General features: G+C 43.5%; 2 protein-coding genes across 2 annotated transcripts in view; one reads left to right on the top strand and one right to left on the bottom strand.

The window, feature by feature from the left end:
• Nucleotides 1-4,520, top strand: part of LOC121611067 (SREBF chaperone) — a 39,599-nt gene extending 35,079 nt beyond the window's left edge. Inside the window, exon 23 of the mRNA XM_041943449.1 lies at nucleotides 287-4,520. Coding sequence (XP_041799383.1) covers nucleotides 287-532 — 246 coding nt within the window. The 3' untranslated portion in view covers nucleotides 533-4,520. The remainder of the gene's footprint in view (nucleotides 1-286) is intronic.
• Nucleotides 4,521-4,522: 2 nt separating this feature from the next.
• ptpn23a (protein tyrosine phosphatase, non-receptor type 23, a) lies at nucleotides 4,523-23,243 on the bottom strand. The gene is made up of 24 exons (XM_041943447.1): nucleotides 23,040-23,243; nucleotides 21,242-21,316; nucleotides 20,094-20,221; nucleotides 19,487-19,563; nucleotides 18,513-18,562; nucleotides 18,297-18,428; nucleotides 18,133-18,213; nucleotides 17,904-18,035; nucleotides 17,736-17,783; nucleotides 16,707-16,763; nucleotides 16,527-16,585; nucleotides 16,330-16,409; nucleotides 15,577-15,691; nucleotides 15,419-15,484; nucleotides 14,487-14,632; nucleotides 13,798-14,115; nucleotides 13,023-13,177; nucleotides 12,605-12,936; nucleotides 9,625-12,190; nucleotides 8,886-9,070; nucleotides 8,630-8,734; nucleotides 7,790-7,928; nucleotides 7,077-7,190; nucleotides 4,523-5,906 (listed from the first exon to the last, which is right to left on the bottom strand). Exons 1-24 carry the CDS (start codon nucleotides 23,121-23,123, stop codon nucleotides 5,313-5,315), a joined length of 5,838 nt encoding a protein of 1,945 aa, XP_041799381.1. The 5' UTR covers nucleotides 23,124-23,243; the 3' UTR covers nucleotides 4,523-5,312.
• Between the last annotated feature and the right edge of the window lie 1,936 nt (nucleotides 23,244-25,179).

The following is a 25,179-nucleotide window of genomic DNA, read 5'->3' as shown; positions in this document are numbered from 1 at the left end:
ATAAACAGAAAATGAATTCTGAAGCTAAAATGCCGAACAAAGTCTGGTTCCAACTGAACTGAAAATTAGAAGAATTATTGATTAGTTATATAGTTTCTTTTCATCTGTTGTAAATTGAGTGTATTTGAGCTTTGGACTGTTTGATGGAGAGAATATCTGTTTTCCGAAAAGAACCTATAGATGAATGAATTAAATAATCGTGTTGTACTGTACTGCATCGAACTGCAGTTGCAGAGTTATTACCCCTGACTGTGGTGAGTCCACCTAACCCCTGTCTCTTCACCAGGAGGTGGGCTGCGGGGCCAGTCTTGGAGTGATCTCAGAGTCTCTCCTGGTGACTGGGGGCCAGGGCTGCGTCTCCTTCTGGGACCTGAACTTCGGCGACCTGCTGCAGACAGTCTACCTGGGCCAGAGCAGCGACGGACAGGGCGTCCGGCAGCTGCTGGTGCTCGACAACGCCGCCATCGTCTGCGACTTCGGCAGCGAGCTCAGCCTGGTGTATGTGCCCTCGGTGCTGGAGAAACTGGACTGAGGAGAGACGGGTGGACGGTCGCAGCAATCGATGCCGGTGGACGCAAACAAAAAAAAGTGCACTCAGAACATCTCATCATTAGGTTTTCACTGGTTTTTGGCTTTCTTTTGTCGTTTCTGACGCCCAAAGGAGACGCCATCATTAGACTGGTTTCATGTGCATCAAAGGCTCTTTTTTTCTTTTTTAGATGTTTAAGTACAAGCCCGGATGTGATGAGGAAAAAAAGGCTGAGGACTGATTGTGCAACCTGCTGCATTTTATCGGAGGAGGGTGACAGACCCTCGATACCGATACCGTGACAATTACGAGGGTCGTGAGGTTCAAGAGAAGCTGGATGTTTCTCGCTGAAAGAGGATCCAGCAGTCACCAGTTAGTGCTTTTTGTGTGAGTGTTTGTTTTGTGGCTCTGCCCTCTATGCTGCTGACACGGGTGGGGCTTCACTGTGACCCCGCCCGCCCAGAGAGGAAGATAAAACTGTCTCCTTATATTTTAATATTCCCGCTGCCTCGTTAGCCCGACGGCGAAGTGCAGCCACAGCGAGCTCGACGGGTCGACAGCCTGTTGGGATGAGCTGCGCAGTTATACGTAAGTGTGTGTGTGTGTGTGTGTGTGCGCGTATGTGTGTGACTGAATGAATGAATCTGGGCCCTTTTTTATGGCAAAACACTGCTGAGAACAAAAATTGGTCATGTGTGTCTGTGTGAGAACTGATGATTACTGTACAAAGTAAACCTCCAGAGGGGGCTGTTTTTATATGTATAAATCTATTATTTATTAGCGATACATTTTTGAATAACAGTTTGTTTATGAATGGCTAATCCCGGCTCTTAAACAACAATATAATAACGTAAATGTCGGATGGTGATTATTTGTTTGGCAGGGTTGGGGTTGTATAACGATTATTTGTAATATTGAACTGGAAACACTGAAGTGTTTGTTGGGATGGAGTTGGAGGCTGTAGGAAAAAAGGTTCCTCTTTTAATCCCAGCCTCGGCCTCTGATTCTGGGGTTACTGATGCTGTTCGTGGGGCCCCGCCAGCCCCTTCGCCCCAGTGTGCTTACACCTTCATCAGGCTACCTCCATTTTCCAAACTGCTTGAATTTTGGATGAGAATACTGACGTCATGTCATATTTTTTTTATAAATTGTGCCCTTTAGAGATTTTTTTTTAAAAATCACTGTTTACTGTAACTGCAACTGAAACTGTTTCCAGACTTCATTTTGGCCACTCACAATGACAAAACTTAATGTCATTCAGCATCAGATCTCACAGAACACATCGTTGTCATCGGCGTATTGTTCAACGTTAGTGGAGTTTGTCTAAAACTCGGTCGCCTCTTTCTGCAGCCGGTCAGTGAAAATGTGAAGACAGACAGTTAAGAAATCCAGCAGCTCCTCTCATTTAGACGCCACACCACCTGAAGACTCTGCATCTCTGTTTTACGCCACTTTAGGCTAATAATACTTAAGAATATTTAAGCTTTGTGGGGTTTATTTAGAATTTGCACACTGTTTCTGGGCTCTCACAATCATTTTCTATTCACCATTACTGTGTTTTGATTCGTCATTGATCTACATCAGGCACACAACATTTCCACAAGCTTCACATGACACACAAACAATGCCAATTAGCAACAGGTTCAAGTCTTAACAGCAGTTTGCTTCAACCGAAGGCAGCAGGTGACAGTTGGAAGGTGAAGCTCCTTATGGTGATTGATTTAAATGATGTGTGTATCGTATGATGCTTGTGGGAATGCTCTGCGCCTGAGAAAGATCTCTGTTTGATTGAAGTGTTGCACAGAAACCGTGTGCTGATTCTTCAGGGGGTTTTTTTGCTTAAAAACTGATTAGAAGCATTGAAGGGTATAATTCTGGATTTTGGCAGGATGAAAAAGAGCCAAACATCTCAGACATTCCCGTCACGTTTTCATTGGCCCTGCCCACTGACGTTTAAAGCAACATTATGCAAGAGTTGATATTGATTGTGATTTGGCCCCGAGACACCACTGTTGTAAACATGGATAGCCGTACATGTGCATTTCTTATGATTACTTATGATCAAAAACTAGCACTTGCACAACTTTGCTAACAGTCGAACATCAAGCAAATGCAGCAGCACACGGCATAACTTACAGTAGAAGCCAGCTAATAGTACTTACACGATAAAGAGCTTGAATCTGGACTCGCTGTTTACAGCTATATTTGACATAAAGTAGTTACATAATGTTGCTTTGACAACCAGCACGGTGATATATCAAATTTGCTCAGCAAGTTTTTAAATTTTTGCCAGAGTTTCCATTGACTAGTTCCATAGTAAGGGTTAAGTAGCTTTTCACAGTTCTTTGTAAACTAATAAGCTAAAATTACCCTCAAAATCAGATGTATGACAAATTAAAAATGAAATAGACAACATTAATTCCATCAGTCAGAACCTAAAATCTGTTTAATTCTCTTTAACTTGCCTACTCAACCATTAAAAAAGTTATTAGTTTTGGGATGTCCTTGTTTGGCTCCCCCTGCTGGTCAGTGCCTCAACTTCACTGTTCTACTCTGCACACTCGCTGAGAGAATGTAGTCCTCCAGGTTTAAGACTCGTGTCTGACTGACACCCACAATACACAGAATGTATTTCCTCCAAATCACCCAGCGTCTACTGTAGCTGCGTCTACTGAATGTAGTCCCAGAAGGTGTGACGAACAAATCCGTTAGTAACCGGCGACTAAATCCTTTACAGCTACGCATGGCGACACTAATTTACTGCACTATTAACCCTCTGATGCACATGCTCACACACATTTGGCACTTTTGTGAACAGCAGCTTACATACAGTATAGGAAATGTGGACGCAACTAGAGTTCACACCTGCAGCACTAGTAAACACGCACACTGCAGACGTGTCGATGTTACAGGTCTAGTTTCACTGGTATGCGGCAACGAAGTAGTTCCCATTCTGCACAAAACAAGCAGCTGGAAATGGTTTATTACTGTTGACCTTCAGAGTCACAATCTACGTCTGGATTGTACCTTTAAGAGACACCTGTTGCACCTGCATCCCATCGAAACCAGACCCGTGACCTCCTCATTGTAACCTATTTATTAGCTTTGTGTTTCCTGTTGTAAACAGTAGTCGAAAAAAGCTTTTAGAGATGGAAAATGTGTAGCTAGTTTTTAGCTTTTGTTTTTCTTTCAACTTTTTTTTTTTTACTTTTCTAGCAATGTGAATTTGATTTAAAGCAAATGTTGGACATTTGGGGAAATTTGCTTGACGTTCAGTTTCTGGTGGAGAGTTAAGAGACTCCGCTCTATTTAATATTAAGCTAACAGTAAGTTTACAGCAAGCAGTCCGTCTTTGTGCTAAGCTAACCTGCTGCTGGCTGTAACTTTACATTTAACAGATGGAGGTGAGAGTGGTACTGATCTCTAACTCTCAAACAGAAAGTGGATAAAAGATGGAGGGTTGGTGTGACAGTTTCAAATCAATCTTGGCTTCTTTGTTTTGGTTCATCACATATGGACTTGGCCTTGTAACAATTTATATCTAACAGAAATGCAACAGCACCAAGCTTGTTGCTGCTCCTCAGCTTCAAACGCACTCTTTCACCCGGCAGTCAACACACCATATCAACAGTTTGTGGATGCATCCTTTTATCCTTTGACTTGTTAAAGCAGAAATGGGAACGTTTCCTTTGGCTGCGGCTTTGTGGTCCACTTGTGATCCCCCGCCAGCTGAGTAAACAAACAGAAATCAGATTCTGTGTCATTTCATTTCTCCTTGTTTTGACAGCTGTGAGGAAAATCAGAGCTGCGAGAGAAACAAATCTGTAACAATGAAGTCCCCCAGGCCTCCTTTCCCCCGCAGCCCTCCCCTCATTGGCTGGCTACAATCTACGCAGGCTGTAGTAGTGGAGGTCACTTATTTACTATTTTGTAACACAAAAAAAATTGCAAGACTTTTTACTAATTTTCAAATAAAGAAGCTTTGATACCACAACAGGTCTACTGGATTTATTTTATATTTTTACAATAATGAACGATTAGTGATGTGTTTGTTTTCCAGAAGGACTTTTGGAATAGTCTAATTTTATTTAAGATATTTACAGTGTTACAGATGAAGAAAAATAATCGACTTGTTAAGACGTGCTGATTTGTATGCTGCTTTGTGTTACCATGACAACTGATCTAGATGCACTGATTGAGTTGAGGGGTTTTGTGTCTTTCAAATAGCTCCACCCAGCTCCTCTGGCCTGCCTGCAAGTCCATGCATCCATTTTTCCAGTCATTGAAATGATCTCAGACCAGACCAGCACAGAAGGGAGCAGCCCAACACCATAACACCTTGGTGATCACTTGTGAAGGGTGGGGGTGCATGAAAGTGGAGTGCATGCTGGGTTTTTTTTTTTTTGGGGTGGGGGCCCAGATCTGGTGCTGTAAGTGCAGAACATCCATCCATCACAAACATAAAAAAAAAAGCAGCAAAGAGCAACAGAAGGAATAAAAGGACTACAGACGAGTGCATAGTGATCTGGTCCCAGATGACGCCAGGGATGGAAAGAGAAGGACGTGTTTCAGGTATCACACCCCTACACCAGTGGAAATACACAGAACTTCAAAACTGAACCCCTACCGTCTGCCACCAGGCACGTCTTGGTAATCAACACCGCTAAAATGTCCCACACTCAGGATTCAGTGTGTTTTCTAAAAGCAGGATTAGAAAGAGCTACAGGCCTTCGCTGACACCTGGTGATACAGTGAGAGAAAGGCAGCGATCTGTGGATGCATCTCAGTGCTTGTTGAGGCTCCAGAGGGGGTCCAGGCTACTGAGCGGATCGTCACCTTCCTCCCCTCGAGTCCCGTGGAGACCCTGACCCTCCGTTGGCTGCAAGAAGCTCTGCTTGGTCACCCGCTGCTTCCCCTTACCCCCTCCCTCCATGGAGAAGGCCTCTGGCGTCAGTGTGGCCAGCAGCTCCAGGGAGGAAGGAGCCGGAGCGGAGGAAGCAGGAGGCGGGCTGACGCTGGGCGTCGCCTCGGGGACGTGCTGGCTGACGTCTGCTGGTGGCGTGCAGGGGGAGACAGCATCCAGGCCGTTGGGTGGTGGTGGAGAGTGGGTAGGGGAGGTGAGAGGTGGGCTGAAGGAGGAGGGGGGCTGGGGATCTGCAGGGGGGCAGGGGTACTGGAGCGCCTGGACATCAGCCAGCGAGTCGAGGTCGGGCAGGATAGAGCCGACCTGCTCCTCCAGGCCGAAGGCGGCCTCCATGGCTGGGTCCATGGCGCTGGGCGGCCGGATGCTGAGCTTGGCGATGGTGGCTTGGATGGAGCTGATGGGCATGTCACCACCGAGGACAATATCCTGCTGGGACTCCTGTCTCGAGTAAGGCTGCAGAGAGAAAAAGAGGGAAATGTTGAGGAGAGAAGAGAAAGGAGTGCTTTAACTACTGCTGCTGTGACAGCTCTACTGAGAGTGAACTGAGTACCTCGTCTGACCAGAACTCGTAGAATTCCTTTGGAGCAATCAGGTGTGCAAAATGTGAGCAAATACAACATTAAAACTCAAGTGAAAATGACGAAAGAGACTACCAGGGAGCTACCAGGGAATGACATTGACAGACTACACTAGAGGAACAGCTGTTCTATTCTTTCTCATAGCAGACACTCTGACAGGTTTTATCTGGTTTTTAACAGGATTAAAAATGACTTTCAACAGTAAAACCTCACAAGTGAAACCACCGTTTCTCACAGAACAGTTTTCATCGGAAGCATTTGTTCAGTAAACAACTGTGCAGAGTAACAGTGACAGTGTCTGTACAGAGAGATGTTGCTGTCAAATGATTTAAAATCATTCATGTTAATCGTTACTTGTGCACTTTTCCTACTATGACTAGTCAAAATGTCCACTGAGAAAAAAGTCTGAGTTCAGAGATACTTTCACAAAGACATAAAATACAATACTTCCATTTAAGAATCTGGCACCAGCAAATGGTTTTTGGCTCTTTGTAAATGGATGAAATAATATCTTTGGGTTTTAGACTCCAGCACGCCCCCATGGCCATTTTCTAAACCATTTTCTTACATTTCATGGACAAAAGAATGAATCAAACCAAAGGGACAATAATCTGCCAATCAATTGATCATGAAAGTAACTGTTAGTTGCAACCCTTTAATTAGTAGGATTAATGGTAATTGCAATGTTTTCATATAACATCCATTTACCTGTGATTAACATGTTCAGGCTGCTGATAAGAACAAACTATTTTCCATTATTGGATTTTTCATCGACCTACAACATGTTACAAATTCACCACACTGACATAAATTCATGTCAAACTCAAAACAACGTTCAAAAACTTCACCTGAAAAAAGAGCAGGTGTGTGATGAATTATGGGATACTGAGGGTCTATTAAGGTCTGAAACTACAATTTCAGCTCAGCTTTGAAACTACGTACTGAAAGCTGGTCACATCTACTGGGTGCAGAGGCTGCTGCATCGCACAAACCCAAAGCCACTTTACCCATCCCACCATCTAGTAAACCTGAGCAGAGTTCAAACCTTTGTGGCTGCAGAGTTGGTGTTCTTGCTGCAGGTGGCGGTAGTGATGCCGTGCCGCTGAAGGACCTGCTCAGCGTGCTTCAACACGGCCTCATAGCAGAACTTCAGGTGGAGCTGGAGACACATACAGCAGAATATCAAACATAAAGCTTCAAATGTCTGCAAATCTCATCACCCTTGAGTCGAGTGACTACACTGTTGCAACAGCTCCTGGTTCAGTTCATATTGCACTCCATTTGTAATGTAAATTTGTGTCTTCACCTCACTTACAGTCAGTTTTTAAAGCTGTGCTGTGCTGTGCAGGATTTATCTGTGACAGTGCACCTCTATCCTCAGCACAAATCAGTGGAGCTACAATAGACGCTGCAGTCACCTTATTAACGGTTATCCAGGACATCAAAATTGCTATTCTTATCATGTGGGAATCTGTATAGTCAGGAAGTTTTCACAAGGATTTTACCTTGTAAGCGTACAGAAGTGCTAAATTGGAAATTTAAAAGCAGCAGTGAGTGAGTACCTCATTGAGCGATCCTCTGATCAGCCACAGGAGGGAATTTAGGTCCAACGAGCGCTTCATGTCACTATGAATTACATTTGGCTAATGACGTCCTCAAAGTGTAATGAACAACCTGTCTCTGCCGCCTGTACAGTCCTGCCTACTGCAGCAATCTGCATCAAATATCAACAGAACTTCAGATTTCTATGCGTCTGACCTTCTCCTGCAGCATGTTCTTCCTCTGTTGTCTCATCTTCTTCACCAGCAGTGGAAGGTCTGGGATCCCGTTTCCTGCCTCCAGCTCCTGCAGTGCAGCATACAGCAGACAGAAGGCGCCGGTGCGTCCCACACCCGAGCTGAGACAGATGGAGTTAAAATGACTGTGGGTCAAGAAACTGACGGACTAAAGATTTCTTTATCTGCAGTCATCAAAATCATTAATTAAGCAGGAAAACATCACAAATTTTATGTTTTTTATTTTCACGTTATTTAGGATGAAATCTTTTATACAACCGTATTCAAAACAAATTTTATTCATAAGTTCATATTTGTGTATGTGTAGTTCTGATTGTGTGGCAGACCTTATGTTGTTTGCCAAAAACTTGTGACTTGTCCTAAACCAGACTTTGAATCACAGTGCTGAGGGGCCCTTATCATCTTCTTAATGACCACTTTGGGTCCCTGCACCTTACTTTTGAGCCTGCCACAGATGATGATATCTGTAACATGTAAGCTGCGATTTGCATCGTGAGACAATTTCTTCTCTTTCACTTGGACATGTCAAACTAACAAAAACGTACACGCATGAACATGCAAGAGCCCTTCAGGATTCTCTAATCTGTGCAGAAAACATTCATCTGTAAACCCGACGCTCCCGCCATTTATGATATAAGGATAGAAATTTAAACATAAATCCCTGACTTCACCAGTCGCTGGATTTTGACACCAGAGAAGGAGCCTAAATTGCAGCTGGTCACCAGCCAGCGGCTTTGAAGTGTGGCCTCATCTTAAATATACACAGTGAGAGATTTCAACGCACCACGACACACACACTCACCTGCAGTGTACCACGACAGGTGTGTGTAAGGGCCTCTGGTGGAGGTAGTGTCCATGAACCTCCTGGATGAACCGCAGCAGGCTGCTCTTGCTGTCAGGAAGACCCCTAATGAGAAATGTGAAGAAATGATGACTGAAACGCATTTAAATGAGCTTATCTGTTTTAGTAAAGGTTAGAATAAATCCCAATACCTAACTATACATGATCAGCGTGCATTTTCTACAGAAACTCTTTCTGTTTTTAAGACGGTACTCACAGCTCCGGCCAGGAGGTGAACTGGAGATGGACGACGGTGCGCTTCAGGCTTTGGTCGCGGTACTGAAGGCTGATCATGCGCTCCACATGTGTGGGTGTTGTCTTCTGCGTGGTCAGGCTGAGTGTGATTGGTCCCTGAGAGAGCTGCTGGCCGCGCTCCGTTGGGAAGTAGCGCACAACCTTTCCCTGAGACAGATCGAGAAGGCAACGTTAGAAACACAGAAGGCGAGAACAGAACAGGACATGTACGGTCTGTATCTGCAGGAGATGTTTCCAGAAAGAAACTAATCCCGTCCTGGAAGAATTTAAAACATCAATGTCAGTCTCTATAATCCTAATTATTGGTAACAGTATTAATTTCACTACAGCAATAAGTACATGAATCACTGATCATGTGATATGATTAAAAGCTCCACAACAGCCACTAAATGACCTTCAAACCTTGACCCTCAAATCATGAAAAGTCCTCTCAGAGCTCAACTATCTGCAATCCTATGATGACTGGGCGAACTCCATCTCATGATGAAGATGTTAAATGACTAAATTTCCAGAACAGCGACTAATGAAAGAGATTGAGACTAATCCCATAAGTGAAAGAAAAGAAAACACCAAATTGTTAACTTTCCTTAAAAATGAATAAAAAGGCTAAAAAATGTGTCTATAAATCCATCTGAAGTTTCTGTTCTGTTTCATGTTTTTTAATCACTTCCATATTAATCACAGAGAAAACTAAACTGTACCTTTTCCAGCTCCTGCTCTGAAACCAGCATGACTATCATCGACACCTTCTGCTCATACACCATCAGCCAAAAGTCTGCCGCTGTGCCGGTGAGTGGAGCCTGAGTGGCAATAAGGCGTGGGCAGTATGGCGACAAGTCTTCCACGTAGCTGGCGTTGATGTAGTCATCTTTGCCTGATTGCAGCACCACGCGGTTGAGGTCATAGGGCATGACATCCTGGTGACGGTTCTTCATGGTGTAGCAGCGGGCGATAGCAATAGACAGTTGGCGGGCATCCTTCTCCTGCTGGTCCTGCAGCTCTTTCCAGCGGGCATCCAGCACCGACAGGCCACCCTCACTCTCTGACGGGTGCTCCAGGGAATCCACCTGGCCTCTATAACGTTCCAGTTCACCGTGAAGACGGGCGACACGCTCTGGTGCTTGATATGGGTCACCCTGGATCAGGAGAACTCCCTGGGAGCTCTTCTTTCTACGTTCACCATCCTGTGGGTCAGCTTTGGTGGGTTGGAGGACATTGGTGGGGGCCTTGGTGCCTCCAGGTTGGCTCTCAGGGCTCGAAGAGAGGAGGTCATCTGTGCTGGAGTTCTGGCGCTCAAACAGCGACGTGGAGGGAGAAACGGCGGAGGGAGAGGGAAGATTGGGTGGAACTGTGCCTCCAGGGGTGGGGGCTGGTGTGGGTCTCTGCTGGGAGTTCAGACCCAAAGAGGTAGGAGCTGGAGAGGGAGATGGGGAAGGGGAAGGCGAAGGGGAAGGAGGGACAGTGTTTGGTGGTTGGACCACTGAAGGACCTCCAGGAGAGGGCTGGATCATGTGCTGAGCGGGGGGAACGTGTGGACCGTGTGGGCCCATGGCAGTGGGTTGCTGTGGGGCACTTGCAGGTACATTTGCTGCTGGAGCTGAAGGGTACATAGTGGAGGGCTGAGGATGGCTCATGGGAAGAGGAGCCTGAGGTTGTTGGGGAGCTGCAGGTTGTGGTGCCAGGGGCTGCTGAGGCATCATTGGAGCCCCTCCAGGGTAACACACTCCACCAGAATGAGGGGGCTGAGCCTGGGGTTGGCTGGGCATCCGCATGGGCTGCTGGGGCATGTTTGGTATAGGAGGCTGCCCAGGGTGAGGGTGATGTTGTGGGGGTAGTGCACTGGGGGGCATCTGTGGCATAGGGCCCCTTGGCAGGTGGACCTGAGGACCAGGGACCATATGAGGTTGTGAGGCAGGAGGCATCTGTGGGCACAGGGTCGGGTGAATGGGCTGGTTTGAGGGGGGCATGTAGTTCTGAGAGACTGGAGGCATTGGCTGACTTGTAGGGGGCATTTGTGCTCTGGGGCCACTTGGCATCTGCATGTGTGGGTGGGGTGGGATCTGTTGGGAGTTAGGGGGCATTGAGATCTGTTGCTGTGGCAACATGTGTTGGTGAGGGAGTCCAGGGGGCATCTGTTGGTTGGGACGGGGGAGATAGGGTTGAGATGCAGGAGGTGCTGGCTGAGAGGTTGAGGGTATTTGCGGATGTACAGTTTGTGGGGGCATCTGGCCCTGAGGTGGCCTTGGCATGGACTGGCCTGGCATCATCTGAGGGTGCTGCTGGGGTACATAGCCCTGTGGAGTCTGGTAGCCTTGGGGCATCTGAGGCCGGGGCTGATAGCCATTTTGTTGATGTGGCTGCAGCTGACCTGGGAATGCCTGCTGGTACTGGGGAGGAACACCAGGCTGGGGGGGCATATATCCATGTGGGTAGGCTTGCTGGGTCTGGAAAGGAGGGTGAGGGCCAGGAATAGCTCTTGGTCCAGGCTGGTATCCCTGAGGCAGTGGTTGCCCGGTGGGCTGAGGGTACTGCTGAGGCTGCTTCTGCTGCTGTGGCTGGGGTGCCGGAGTTTGGGCTGGGCCATGAATGGGCATTCCTGGTTGGGGCATAAAGTGGGGGTAGGCCCCCATCTGTGGGGGCACAGCGTAGCCAGCTGAGGCTGCAGGTTGGACAGGGTGGTGTGGTGTAGGGGCATAGCTAGGGATAGGGGCCTGGATGCTATCCACAGTGGTGGTTGAGGGCCGGATTGGGACAGGAGCAACAGGTCCAGGTTGTGGGGCTTGAGGAGGGGGTGGCCTATAACCTGACACAGGTGCCTGGTTTGGCAATTGTGGAGGGATCTGTGGAGTCATCTGAGGGAGGGGTCCCCTTGGCAGAGGTCCCTGTGCTGCTAGAACCCCAGAAGTAGGAAACTGAGCTATCCGTGCCAGGAGCTCTGGAGGCGGCAGGTTGGCAGGGAAGCGAGGAAGGCCAGCAGCTGGAGCACTAGGCCAAGGCAGGGAGCTGCTGCCACCCAGGTTAGCAGTCGGCGGGACAAAGGCTTCGGGACCGGGCAGACGGGCTGCAGTGGTGGGAAAGGAAGGAATGTCAGGGGGAAGGCTACGGAGCTCCTCAGGCAGATCACCCCCCAAGGCCAAGATGGCTGCACTAAGCTGGGCCAACTCTGGGTCCTCTAGGCTTGAGCAGGCAGAGTCGACATCCGACGCCTTTGGCTTCAAGGTGGGCTTTGCTGCTGTGGGCCGCGCTGGGGGCTTCTTCTGGGTCTCTCTGAAGAGGAGACAAACAACAGAGAGCACAAGAATAACATGAAAATCAGGGATTTAAATAAAGTTGTTACCATTGGCAGAAGGAGGTTTAGAGAAAAAAAAATGTCTCTTTGGCCACATTTTTCATTAAACTGCTTTGTGTATCCGGAATGTATTTCGACGTTTCGACTTTGTGACAAAGCCGATATCAGGAAAACAATTTCTAAAGAATTCACAGCTCCAGCTAGAGATTAGTTACGGTAGAAGGTCCAAATTTAGTGGAGGCTAAAAAAACGCGAGGAGCCAAAGCTTAGAGCTTTAGTGTCACAGCAATCCACAGGAACTCAAAATACACATTCCTTGTCTTTTAGATTTCAAAACATTCAGAAGTCTCACTCCTCTTATTAAAACATTATTGTTTCAGTGTCTGCCTTACTTTTCCAGGGTGGGCTTCCTCTCCTCCGCTCGAGTCTGACAAAGGGTTTTTGCTCTCTCCAGCAGACGTGACGCTTTGGCCTCCAGGTCTTCGTAGAACTCCTTCCCCTCCTGTGACTTCTTTATCAGGTCTTCGTAGGCCTCATATGAGCCCACCAGTCCCTGGACGGTGCTGTTCCACTGCTGCTCAGTCTGGCTCAGGCTCTTGCGAACTGAGGCGTACTGGACGTTGGCCTCGGTCAGGGCCTTCAGGATGTTCTCCTGAGCTGCCAGGTTCTGGTCGATGTACACCTTCACCTGCTCGTATTTCTTCAGCTGCTCCTCAAATATATGCTGGAAGGACACAAGTTAGCTTTAAAAATGCTTCTGAGATTCTGTACTACACTTCAGCCACAAGGGAAACACGTGCAGCCACATACCTTCATGTCCGCCCTCTCTGTGGTTACGAGGGTGGAGGTGATGTCGTCCTGCTGGATTAGGTCGCGGAGCTGTTTCTCCAAAGAGCTTCTTTGTTCCCTCATTTCCTGCACTTTCCCAAGGATCCGCTTCATGCACTGCAGCCCTGCTACTTCCTCTGCATACATATACACACACACAGAGGGTTACATTCACAATTCATAACAACATTATAAGATAGAATTCAGTGTGACTGACACAGCTGTTTATTTTCAAAGCCATTTTATTGATGCTTGCTTGTCTTCCTTTAACAATATTTGCTCACTTTTACTCACTTACATTCATCTTTTAGCAAATTGTATACATTCATCAGATGAACTACATATTGTTCCCACCTCAACACAATGAGGCGGGACAATATCTGACACCTCCTTCACAGCTCCTGAACAATACATTAAAGATGAAACTATGTGAAATTAATCTATTCGTTAATTTGCAGAAAAGTAAGAACTTTTGATTCCTGACTGTTTTGGTTAAAATGCCAAACTTGATCTAGTTCCAGCTTCTCATTTGCATTGATTTCTTGCTATTCTTTCTCCCATGCAACAGCTAATTGAATACCATTACAAAATATATAACTGATGAATGAATAGAGAAAAGAAGCAGGTTAATCAATAATGAAAATGATCTGTAGGTTCCGCCTTAATAATAATATCAAATAATATCAAAACCTGTCAAACTGACTTTCATCAAATGTTCATGCAGCTAATTTAAGCCAATATAAACACACACACTCACCCTCGCTGAGCTGGGGCCGGGGCAGGGCTTCTTTCAGACTTTCCAGCGGCCCCCCCAGCAGACGAAGGTTGCTGATGTGCAGATTCATGGCCCGGTGAAGCTCCGTGTTAGTGAAACTGGCCTTCTCATGGGCCTCCATGTACTTCTCCAGGTCCCTGCGGATCTCGGCCAGAGCCTGGGCCTGCACCGCCGGGTGCGCCTCGCCTGCAGCGGGGCCGCCGACCTCCTGGAGGGCTCGCTCGCCAGCCTCGTCTGCCTCTAGCACATCTCTGATCTCCTTCAGTGAAGACTCCACATCGGTGAAGACACCCGACAGCCCTACAGAAGTAGGGATTGTGACATGCATTGTTAACACGGAGGCACACAGCAAGGTGTCCCAGACAAGAACAGACAAAGAACAAGAATTAGACAGAGTTTTTCACAGTTTTGAAGAAACTGTTTGTGCAAACAACTGGACAGTCAGGGTGTAGACATGAGGGCACTCGCTGACACAGTTAAAAGGCAGCAAGAGAAGCGAGTTTGTGTTCATGAACCATGTTTGAAATTGGTTTTAGGGGGTCATTTACAATGAAACCGTAGAATAAGCTTGGCCTACATCATAAGGCTTATTATTCTAAATGATACATTCTGAGTGTGTGTGTGTGTGTGTGTGTGTGTGTGTGTGTGTGTGTGTGTGTGTGGTCACTGACCCTGCATGGACTGGATGAGGTTCTTCACTGTGTCTGGTCGGACGCTGAGAGCAGCACACTTCTCCATCAGGACCGGAGGGATGTGGCTGTACATGTCCAGGTTGTCCACTGACTCTGGCTCCAAGCCCAGAGAGTCCATGAACTGCCTGCAGGAGAGACCGGACCAGAAAGCTCTTAAAATAATTTGTATAATATCTATTCCTTTCAGTACATTAGTATTACTTTTCATTATCAATATGAAGTTCAGGGTACGGGATAGCCATAAAATATACGAATATTTATGGATTCTTGAAGCAAGATGCCCAATTGTTCTTATTGATTATGGACACATTGATTAAGTTAGTTTGGGTAGAGTACATATAAACATTTAGTACATGAGGATTTAACTATAGAATACACTACATATGCTTATTACATGTGTCATTTATTTAGAAGACAACCGTTCTTTCTGACAATGCTCAGTTTATGAAGCACATCATTTGAAAGCAAATTTGATAAAATGATCATTAATTAATGGCATAATTACAATACTTCGATTTGTTTCAAATTAAAGTAAGAGCTCCATAACCCAGCATGTCAGAAGTACTCAGATTACCTTACAGAACAAATTTAGGGGGAAAATTAACAATTCACATTCAATTTCTTGTTTAACAGCAGGTCACTGACAGAAAAGCTTCAAACAGGAATTTCCTGAGACCCTAATAGATCACCAAACTCATTAGATCTTATTATAAATCATGATTGATGGTAAATTCTTTAAACAATTTGACATTTTTAAACAGATTCCAATTACAAATATTATCACAATTAAATTCATCCACAGTATCACATATGTGCACAGATTTCAATGCTGTGCTTTACAGAAAACTTCCTTATGTGCACATGCACGCACACACGCACACACACACACACACACACATTCATATACTCACTCTAGTGTTTCATTCTTGCTCTCAATCTTGACCATGACGTCCCTCAGCAGCTTGGCCTTCTCCTCACTGGTGAGACAGAAACATTTCCACCGACATTAACGCTAACACACTCTTTTTACCTGTCTAGTATGAACTTAGCATCCACTGAGGGTGTCTACCTGTACAGTGAAGAGGCTTCATGGGCAGCCATTGGCACCAACTTGGCGAACAGGTCTGGTCCAGTAACACTGGGGTCTGTGGGGTTAACTGGGAGAGCTTTCACCAGTGGGGCACCTGGAAGGGCACAGAGCAGCTGGTTTTACTGGCACAGTAACACATACGTTTGATTTTATGTAGAAGAGATCAGAGTGATAGAGAGATCAAACTAAAAAAAACAAAAAAAAAACAGCCTCTGTAGTTTGTTGTTATAGCAGTCAGCAACCAATTTCAGTCAGTTTATGCTTCACAGATATTTGAGTGGCAACTTAATTTTCAATAAAAACACCAAAAAACCCTGTTTTCAGCTTGTAAAATGTGAATATTTGCAGGTTCCCTGGTCATCTATTGAATCAAATAGTATTTTGAAAGTGATTAGCTCACTAATTTGAGCTCTGACTGGCAGTACTGTGTATTAACTGCAGCTTCAAAGATATGACTGTGGCTGCAAATATAGACTGAACAAAACAAAACTATATCAGAATCACTTTAGTCACATAACACGTAGTACATGTAAAAGTCCATCAGGACATCATCGTCGACACTGGCACACTCAGCAAAAGACACACAACAGGCTAGTCATACTCTATCTCTCTCTCTGCATACACACATCCAACAAAATACATCTATATGCAAATGCAGCTTTGCATGCACACAGTGATAAAGACACTGTGCGAATGCAGCAAACTGAACATACTGAAGCTTCTTCCTGTTACCTTTGACTGAGGCCAGAGTCTCCAGAGAAGGAACAGTCTCGTGATAGATGAAGTCATTGTCCTTTTTGGCTGAATTAAACCTGCAAAGAAAATTGAAAAACATTTTAACATATATTTCTACTGGGTCTGACCAAAAGTAAGACACCTGTGAAGCTACATAAAAATACCAAAACTGTGACACAAGACTTGTTGCTCACTTTCCCCCGATAACGTCCATGGTGAATCTCAAGGCCTCTTGCACGCTGTCAGGTTGACCCTGGTTGTACCAAGACAAGAGTTTAGTTTTGTAAAGAAATGGGAACATGCATGCACGCCCACACGCACACGCACACACACAAGCTACAGTGACTCTAAAGTGGTGTTATCATCATGTCTACCTTGGCCAGCTTGATGGCTTCACTGAGTTTGTCCAAGGAGCTCTGCAGGTACGCCAGCTGGTGGTAACAGAACATTTAAGTAAGCGTCAGAAAGAAACGCAGTGTGTTGGAAATCTCAAGTAAGAAAGAAAAAATGGAAAATGTTTATAAATGAGACATTTAGCAGACGGACCACAACAGTAAAACTAACTTAAAGAAGTTTGTGAGAACCCAAAATCACTGATTTTGCTGCAGCTCTTCTGAACACTTAAGATTTCAACTATTTTTGTGTTGTGTATGTGACAGTCAAACAGGTTTTGGTAAAAATCTCAGAAAAGCCAGTGTCAGTAACCTAATATGCTGTTAGTGAGGAAGTGAACACGCTACTGTAATGTTTTGAGTCTATAAGGTAATTCAGTGCGTCCGACATGCCGTCTGAGATCATGCTGACATCTTTTAGCATGATCTCCTAAAATTTCATTTAGCACCTTCATCAGATCAAAACTTCAAGATCGTCTTTATTGTCACTGAGCATAATATGTCAATGAAATTTGCATTGCAACCCCCATGTTGGAAACAATAAGAAAGATGATAAAGACAATTAAATAAAATAAAGACACTAGAATAAAATAAACTACCATGCAGATTAAAATATATGTAAAAGCAATAAGCAATAAAAATATACCAGAAATGAAAATATACTTAGACAATAAGAATATACTAAAACAATAAACAATAAAATATACCAACAGCAGCTGAAATACACTAAAATGTATATAGTGAGTGCAAGTTGTCCAACACTTCAGCTGTACTAATTAGCTAATGTTAGAGCAACAAAACTAAGATGCTTTACATGGTAAACATTACACTTGCTAAACATTAGCATGTTTTCACTGTAAGCATGTTTGCATACTGGTGTTAGCATTTATCTTAATGAACTAAAGTGCTTAAGCCCTAGCATAGCTGCAGAGTGAATTTGATTATAGTTTTACTGTCAGTAGCCTGACAGTGGATGGAAAAACTTATCCTGTATGTGACATTTGTTCCTACCCGCTCTCCGTACTTCTGCTGCTCCTCGGCCTGTTTTCCCATATGAAGCTGTTAAGAAAAAAAAAACTGTGAGCCTGAGTAATCAAATGCCAAACAGACAAGTTTATACACACACAGAACTACCACATACACACACACAGCCACTCTCACACACTCCATTCGACTCACATGTGCAATAGCAGCAAAGTAGTAGATCTTCATCTGAACCAGTTTCTTCCAGTCTTTCTGAATCTTTCCCAGCATAGACGCTGTCTCTGAGTTCTCCAGAGCCCTGCAGGCCTCTTTGTAGTAATCCACTACCTGCAGCACCACACCCAGTTATTAACCTCGAACACGTTAATTATTGATTGATAGGGTATAATTGAATATAATTCATATTTAATGTGAAGAGGCCAACCTGAGCACTGATGCGAGCGACAAGAAAACTCTTCCTGTTGTCCAACATGGACTTCTCCAGGAGACACTCCTGAGCCTGGCCCTGGGAAGCAGACACGTGCTGATGAGACATTTTTCCATGAGTGTGCGTTTGTGCACGTGTGTATTTGCATGTGTGTAGCCTACCAGCATAAGGTTGATGTTGAGGTTAAGGATCTGGTGGCTCATGTCCACGCTGAAGTTGTGGCTGAAGTGGTCTCTCAGGTAGGAGAAGGCCCCCGCTGAGCACTGGAAGTGTGTACATGACACCTTCATCCCCTGGACGCAGAGCAGAGAGTCAGTGGGAGTGTGTGTGTGAGGACATGTTAATGTTTGGTGTCTGTGTGTGTGTGTGTGTCTTACCTCTTCAGATACCCTGTTATCCATGGCTCCCAACATGGAGTGCAAGGCTCCTACAGAGGACGCACAGACAGGTTCAGAGAGGTTAGCAGGTTATTCTTTACACATTCAGAAGACGTCAAACTCCAACAAAACTTAGTATTGAGTATAAAGAAAAATCTTATTATCAGTTCTTTAAATGACAAGTGCTGCTAGAGTCTTGACCTCTTCAGACTTTTCCCCTCTTCCAGCATCTTGGAAGTGAAATGCCAGAAATCTCTGCTCTGCTTTTCACATTCAGGAAGAGCTGGCTAACAAGCACAGGTTGACTATGATATGCATCTGTCTGTAGTTTTCCAGGAAGCAGGAAGTCTCTTTTAAACATTATGTTTTTTCAGTTCAGAGAAACAGGAATCCAGCTGGGGACTGTTAAAAAATAAAAGCTATGATGTAGCCTCGCAGCTAGAGCTGAAACAACAAACAGCAGCTACTTTGATAATTGATTAGTTGTTTAACATTTGCATGTTCCAGCTTCTCAAATGTCAGGATTTATTTATTTTGTTTTTTTTTACTTTAGAAGTAACTGAATATCTTTGATAAAAAAAATAAAAAGCAAGACTTCGAGCAAATTTTGTGGGACACCGTTCATTACATGACTGAACAAATAATTAATCCAATAATGGAGAAAATAATCAGGAGATTAATCAATTATTATAATAATACAACTTTTTAGATAATTTTAAGATTGTTTGACTACAAAATTACTGTGTCTATGTTTTTGAAATGTTGGGTAGGTGACGAGAACGAATCACCACTCACCACGAGACAGAAAATGACAGAATTTTAGAGTCTGATCTGTCTCACTTTATCATTCAGTCCTTTTACAAGTATTCAGCAAAGGTAAATTTAATCTAATTAGCAAGTTTGGCTGCTTTTTGTTTTTATAAATGGTCTAGTTTAAAACAAGACTATAAATTGCTCTCCATGACTTAACTCACCAAGATTGTAGAGGATGCAGGCTTGCTCATAGCTGATGTCATCATGCGTGACTGTTTTTCCAGAGAAGATTTCAGTCCTGCACACAAACAAAGATTAAAAAAAAGGGTCTATAAGAGGGTATACAATCAAAAATACAGTGGAGTTGAGTGTATACACATGCATTTGACATGATTCTGTGAACTGTATAATTCCTAATGATATATATAAACATTTGACAAATTATACAGCTACAACATGAGACATATAGTTATAAGCTGTCAAACATGTGCAACAAACTTCATTACAAGGTTATAATCAGCAAAGAAACAGACAGTATCAGTCTGACCCCACAAAGGGAGAGGAAGCAAACAGGAAGATCTTACATATACTCTAATCTGCTACACCAAAATCAGAAATTAAATGTTTCTTTTATTTTGTCCACTGCTGTACATTATGATTCAGGGCAGTGAGCTGACATTCTTATCCAGAGCAAACTGCAGCGAGTGTAACACTAAAATTAGCTTCAGACCTCGAGCGTTCAGGCCAACAATAGTTCAGATTGGAGGAGGACGGGTCTGTCTCAATACTCTGTACTGCTTCCATTTATCTCTGAGTGCATGTTATTACCATGAGATGGGTACCGCAGCCTCCTGGCCCGTTCCCATGGGTATTCGGCTCTGGAGGTAATGCAGCTGGCCAAAATACTTCCTCAGTGTGCTGCATCCCTCGAAATCCCTCGTCACATTTACCGCACTCTGTGAAAGAGACACAAATAGTGGGTTTCTTTTCTGTTTAATCAGCTGTTCTTTACCACTGCATCCACAGAATTACCTACGACACACTGCACACACACTGTGACCTAACTCAGCTATACGTCATATCATTGTGTTTCCAAAGAGCTGATTTTTAGGTGTCATTAGGACTCGAATCCTGGCTGGCATCAGATCGGGGCTGGATGTGCAACCTGGCACACAACACCAGTGCTGAGTGGAAAACACAGCACACACAGTTTCATTTCACTCCACTCATCTGCCTCATTTCACTGCACTCATTAGAATTTCCCCCAGGAAAAACAAGCAAAAAAAAAACATACACAATTCCATCCTGATCACCAATGAGCTCAACTCATCTTGGTTCAGGGGGCTCTCTGGTTGTGCAGCACTGGATTCAGCATCAAGACTTACGCGCACCACTGTGTGTTGCACTCTAGTCTTGACTTAGTTACCCCCAAAAAAGTACTAATACTGCTACAGAATTATTATTTGGTTCATTGATAGCAATAATATTACGTTTAATATTCATATTAATTCGTTTTGCATAGTTAATTTTCTACCCGCCACTACAAACTTGGTACGATTTTGTGAAATCCTTGTGACCTAAGCTGCAGTTTATATAAACTGTAAAACTACTACTTTGCTCATCCTGACTTTTCCTCAACATAGCTAAATCAACTGCAGACTTTGTTAAAGCTGCAAAGAGCATTTTAATAATTCTGATATTTCCCATTGTATTTTTTTTTTTTAACTTTTAGTGGTCATACATGGGAATAAACTGATCCTGGAACCAAGGAACACTTCACTTGTTCACTTGTTCACTTGTTTGTTGTATTAAAGTGTTTTTTCTAATCAAACAGCAGGAGTTCATGTTAGACAATGAAATACGCTTCACTACGTTCATCAACAGCTTTAAAGGAAACCCATACAAAGACAGAAAGGTTAGAGCCACAGAAATCTGACAGAAGATCATTCTGATGTGTCTGGAGATGTTTCACACACCTGCCGCAGCGTCTCCAGTTTCTTCAGCTGTTCGTTGTAGTTGTCCGGATTCTCTCCATAATTCTTCAAAATGAACTAGAGAATACGAGACAGAAAAAACAAGACGATAAACACAAAGCACATTTTTAAAGTCAGGTTTTAAAACCCCTCCAGACTGGAATTACATGTTTTTAAGGTTTGGCTTAACAACACAATCACAGTTAATGTTATCAACTGTCTTGAAATTGTAGCTACTAATCTTTAGCCCTGAGCAAGGGCCAAGAGTTTAAACTCCCATCATGCTTTGCCAAGACTTTCTCAGTCCCCATGAGCCACTGTGATAAGCACCAAGCTACTTAATGTCAGGTCAGGAGGTGAACAACACTGCAGACATACTCATTCTTTTTTCTAGTGCTTTTGTTTGTGTTTATAATGAAATCATGGGCGCAGGAAGGTCACAGGACTTCTGGAGAGACGCACAGTGACACAGCAACAAGCCAGGCAGGCATTGTCCTGACTTCCACAAGCCACGTATGTCATATTCTGCCTATCGTTATGGGTAATCAGATTAAATTTCAGATAATTTAGATATGTTTTCAATGATAATCTGAGCAATACTATCTTGCCGGTAAGGAACGTAACAGTAAGCTACCCCAAGAGGGCAAAGGTTTGTTATTTTATCTGCATCGAGAAGGTTCTGGAAAATGGGTCACTAGATAAAGATGATACTGAACAAGACAGAAGAAGCATTTCGATTACCAGCACTTTCTTTCTTGTAAATAGCAGACAGACTTTTTAGTGAGGTAACATTAATTACAACAGAAATCAGCATGCCTTAAAAAATAAACGAATAAATAAATAAACCACACGTATATCTGTCCTCACCATACATGAAGTTATGGCATCATAACGTAAAAACAAAGCTGTTCTATGGCAAGATGTGTAACAAGAAGCATCACATCAGACTTAGACTTCTCTTTGCACACTTCAAACGTGCACATGAAGGTTTCCGCCAAGGAGAGATCTGAAAGTACTGAGTGAAGGGTCATAACATCTAAAACACCTTCATCATCCAGCATACACACCTCCTGCCCCTCTCGTTTTTTGTATTTACTTTCCTATCTGACTTTAACATTGTTCATTTCTGGTGTTATTTTTGATATTGTTTACTGAACTTTATATGATTGAGTTAATTTTATAGTTTTACTTGTATTGCACAACAGCAAACGTGCTAAACTCCACCTTTTACTGATTTAGGTCAGAAAGGTATTGTAACAGGCGCAACTTAGTTACTGCTTTTTACTTTTTCCTGAGGCTGTAACTCTAGAGTGACATGGAAATAATATAAATACAGTATAGATGTTTGGATAGGTCTTCTTTCCTTTGACAGGGATCCTACAATGAGATCACTGGTTAATATTTTCATGTCTGCTGTCTAACCGGGCCGTGAGGAGCCAGACTCGGTATTTTAGCAGCGTGTACCTCTGCCTACACGGCGTTCAGTTGTTTAGTCTATGTCTAAGCAGTTAGCCACTTACACGAGGGCTAATTACGAACTTCGACTTGAGCTGCTAGCTTATTATTAGCTAGCATGCGGCTAACGTTAGCAAACAAAAGGCGGTGGTCAGGGAGATTTGCCAGAACTGGACCTAAGCTAGCAACCCGTTCTGGAAAATTCTCCTATCCCCGACAGACAGTGAAGGTTAACCGCGAGGTGTGGCTAACGTTAGCTCCTTGAGTCGGTTATCCAGTCGTCCATAATCCTTGTTTGGTTGACTTTCGACCTCAGCCCTGTTGCTCTATTCCCCACCCAGCTCACCTGCCTGACGGCCGGGGTGAACTGGAACTCCCCAGCCTCCTTCAGATCCAGCCAGATCATCGGCATACGGGGGACCGCCTCCATCGCGGCCGTCTCTACGGGGAACTGCCAACCGTTAGGATGTTAGAACCACGTCTGCAGTTTTGTGGACGTTAACAGTTTTCCAAAAGATAGCTTTCCTCCAAACAACTGTGTCATGTATCCATTTACACTCCAACCGGAAGCTGGGCGTGCACGTGACGTAAACTCCCAATACGTGTCGCGTGGGTTTATGGGAAACGTAGTTAGTTAGGTAATTTGAACTCTTGGTTTGTGTCTTGTTGGATATGAACCTGCATGGTTGTAATTAGCCATGGTGAGCCTTTCAGAAAGCGGTTGACTTCTATTTTTATTTACCAAACAATACACTTTACCCACATTATTTCGTCAAACACCAGCTTCTTTAATGTCAATTTTATTTTATTTTATTATAAATTCAGTTATTCAAGGTATTCTCATGTCAAACTGATGTGATTTCAGAATAGATTATTTTCATTTTTATTTTTTGGTGGTGTCACAAATTCACTGCTGGATCACAGTTTCAATACACAATCCCAAGTAACCCATACAGTAACCAAGGATGTAGTTGTTATTAACCTATTAGTCCATGATTTTGGTTCATTTGGTGATAGTTTTTCAATTTTAATAGTTTGCATGATAACCACCAGCAACATGAAAAATGTAAATGATTTATGAAGAGGTGAATCGACATCATCGCAGTCAAAAAGCCATTCTCAGTTCACCAGACTGTACTGTGTGTTGAGTCATTAATAACTTATGTTATCCATTTGCAAATCCCTGCTGGTGCTTTTGGACCGTCCTTCACATGCACTCATTCTTGAGTGTTTGTGGCCTAAACAATAATAAACACTGTCTGTGTGTGGCCCTTCTAGGTTTTTTTTTTATCCTTTATTTAAATATTAAATGCTCTTGACTATTTGTCAGTCATTATGAGTATGTATTATGGTTAAAATGTATTTTATTAATTGCTTTTATTTACAGTTAGGGTTAGGGTTAGTTAACTTTTTCTTAAATTGTTGTATTTTTTCATTTTTGTATGAAGATACTAGGCTATATCATGTTTTCTTGAAAAGCAAAGTATTGAAATTACAGTTGTTCATAAGTTGTTTGATACACTATCAGGGAACATCATGTATAATCACATAATGCTCAGCAATGAATAGTCTTCGTTCAACATGTACAGCCAACGCTTGCATTTCAAACATTTCTCAAACATTTGAGAAGCTAGAAGTAGAGAATGGTTGACATTTTTGCTTGATAAATGATTGACTTTATTAACCTGTTCTCAAAATCATTGACTCATTTTCCAGAATTAAAACACTGTGTATTATGGTTATCACAATTTTCATAAGAGACACACACAGTTACATTAACTTATGCTCACTTCAAATGCTTCTCCTTGTCTGTTTTGTCTCGTCATGGTGCTTCTCCTATCTGCCAGCAGATGTCACTGTTACATCTTGGGCAGCAGCTGGTGGAGGATGATGATGTCAACGCTCTGCAAGCAAATGAGGCTCTGTTGACCACAGACTGGGTGAGGCTGATATGGGTTAATTATGGAATAATCTTCAAAATAATCCGTGATAAGATGAGTATGAACACTCATCTGCTGCCAGTAAACAGAGATTGTCGGCTCTCATTGTCATGTTAGACTTTGTCACCATGCAGCGGCAGTGTGACTGTAATGCTGAGCCTCATATCCAGCTCAAAATACAAGAAAAAGTAAGAGAAACATTGAGCAGACGCAGCTCTCAGATGCTCTTAGATGTCTTTCTGTAATCTGTCTGCCTGGACACATGTATCTTTCATGCTTTATCACTATTCAAAGATGGAAAACTAACTAAATTGCATGTAGGTTCAGGCCAACAAGGTTACTCTGCAATGTGCAATGAAAATGCAGTTACAGTGACTTCAGTGTGCAGCATTTGACAAATTAGCACATTGAATAAATCATGAATCTTCCAATTATTTTCTTGATTAATCGTTTGATTTGCAAAATGCCAAAAACTTTAAGACAGTCAGTTTATGGTCACACAAGACAAACAAAGGCAGAAAATTCTCAGAAGTGAGAAGCTGAAAA

The sequence above is a fragment of the Chelmon rostratus genome, chromosome 8, assembly GCF_017976325.1.
Source record: "Chelmon rostratus isolate fCheRos1 chromosome 8, fCheRos1.pri, whole genome shotgun sequence".
NCBI classification, from domain to species: Eukaryota; Metazoa; Chordata; class Actinopteri; order Chaetodontiformes; family Chaetodontidae; genus Chelmon; species Chelmon rostratus.
Note: the sequence above shows the minus strand (reverse complement) of the source record. Positions and strands in the feature narration are given on the sequence as shown.

Bases quoted from the DNA above. Each gene is read 5' to 3' on its own strand.
- ptpn23a (XM_041943447.1), bottom strand. From the start codon at position 23,123: ATGGAGGCGGTCCCCCGTATGCCGATGATCTGGCTGGATCTGAAGGAG. The intron at 19,564-20,093 runs GTAATAACATGC...GTTTGTGTGCAG, and splicing joins GCTGCGGTACCCATCTCATG to GACTGAAATCTTCTCTGGAA. The intron at 18,214-18,296 runs GTAGGCTACACA...TCTGCTTCCCAG, and splicing joins TCAACATCAACCTTATGCTG to GGCCAGGCTCAGGAGTGTCT.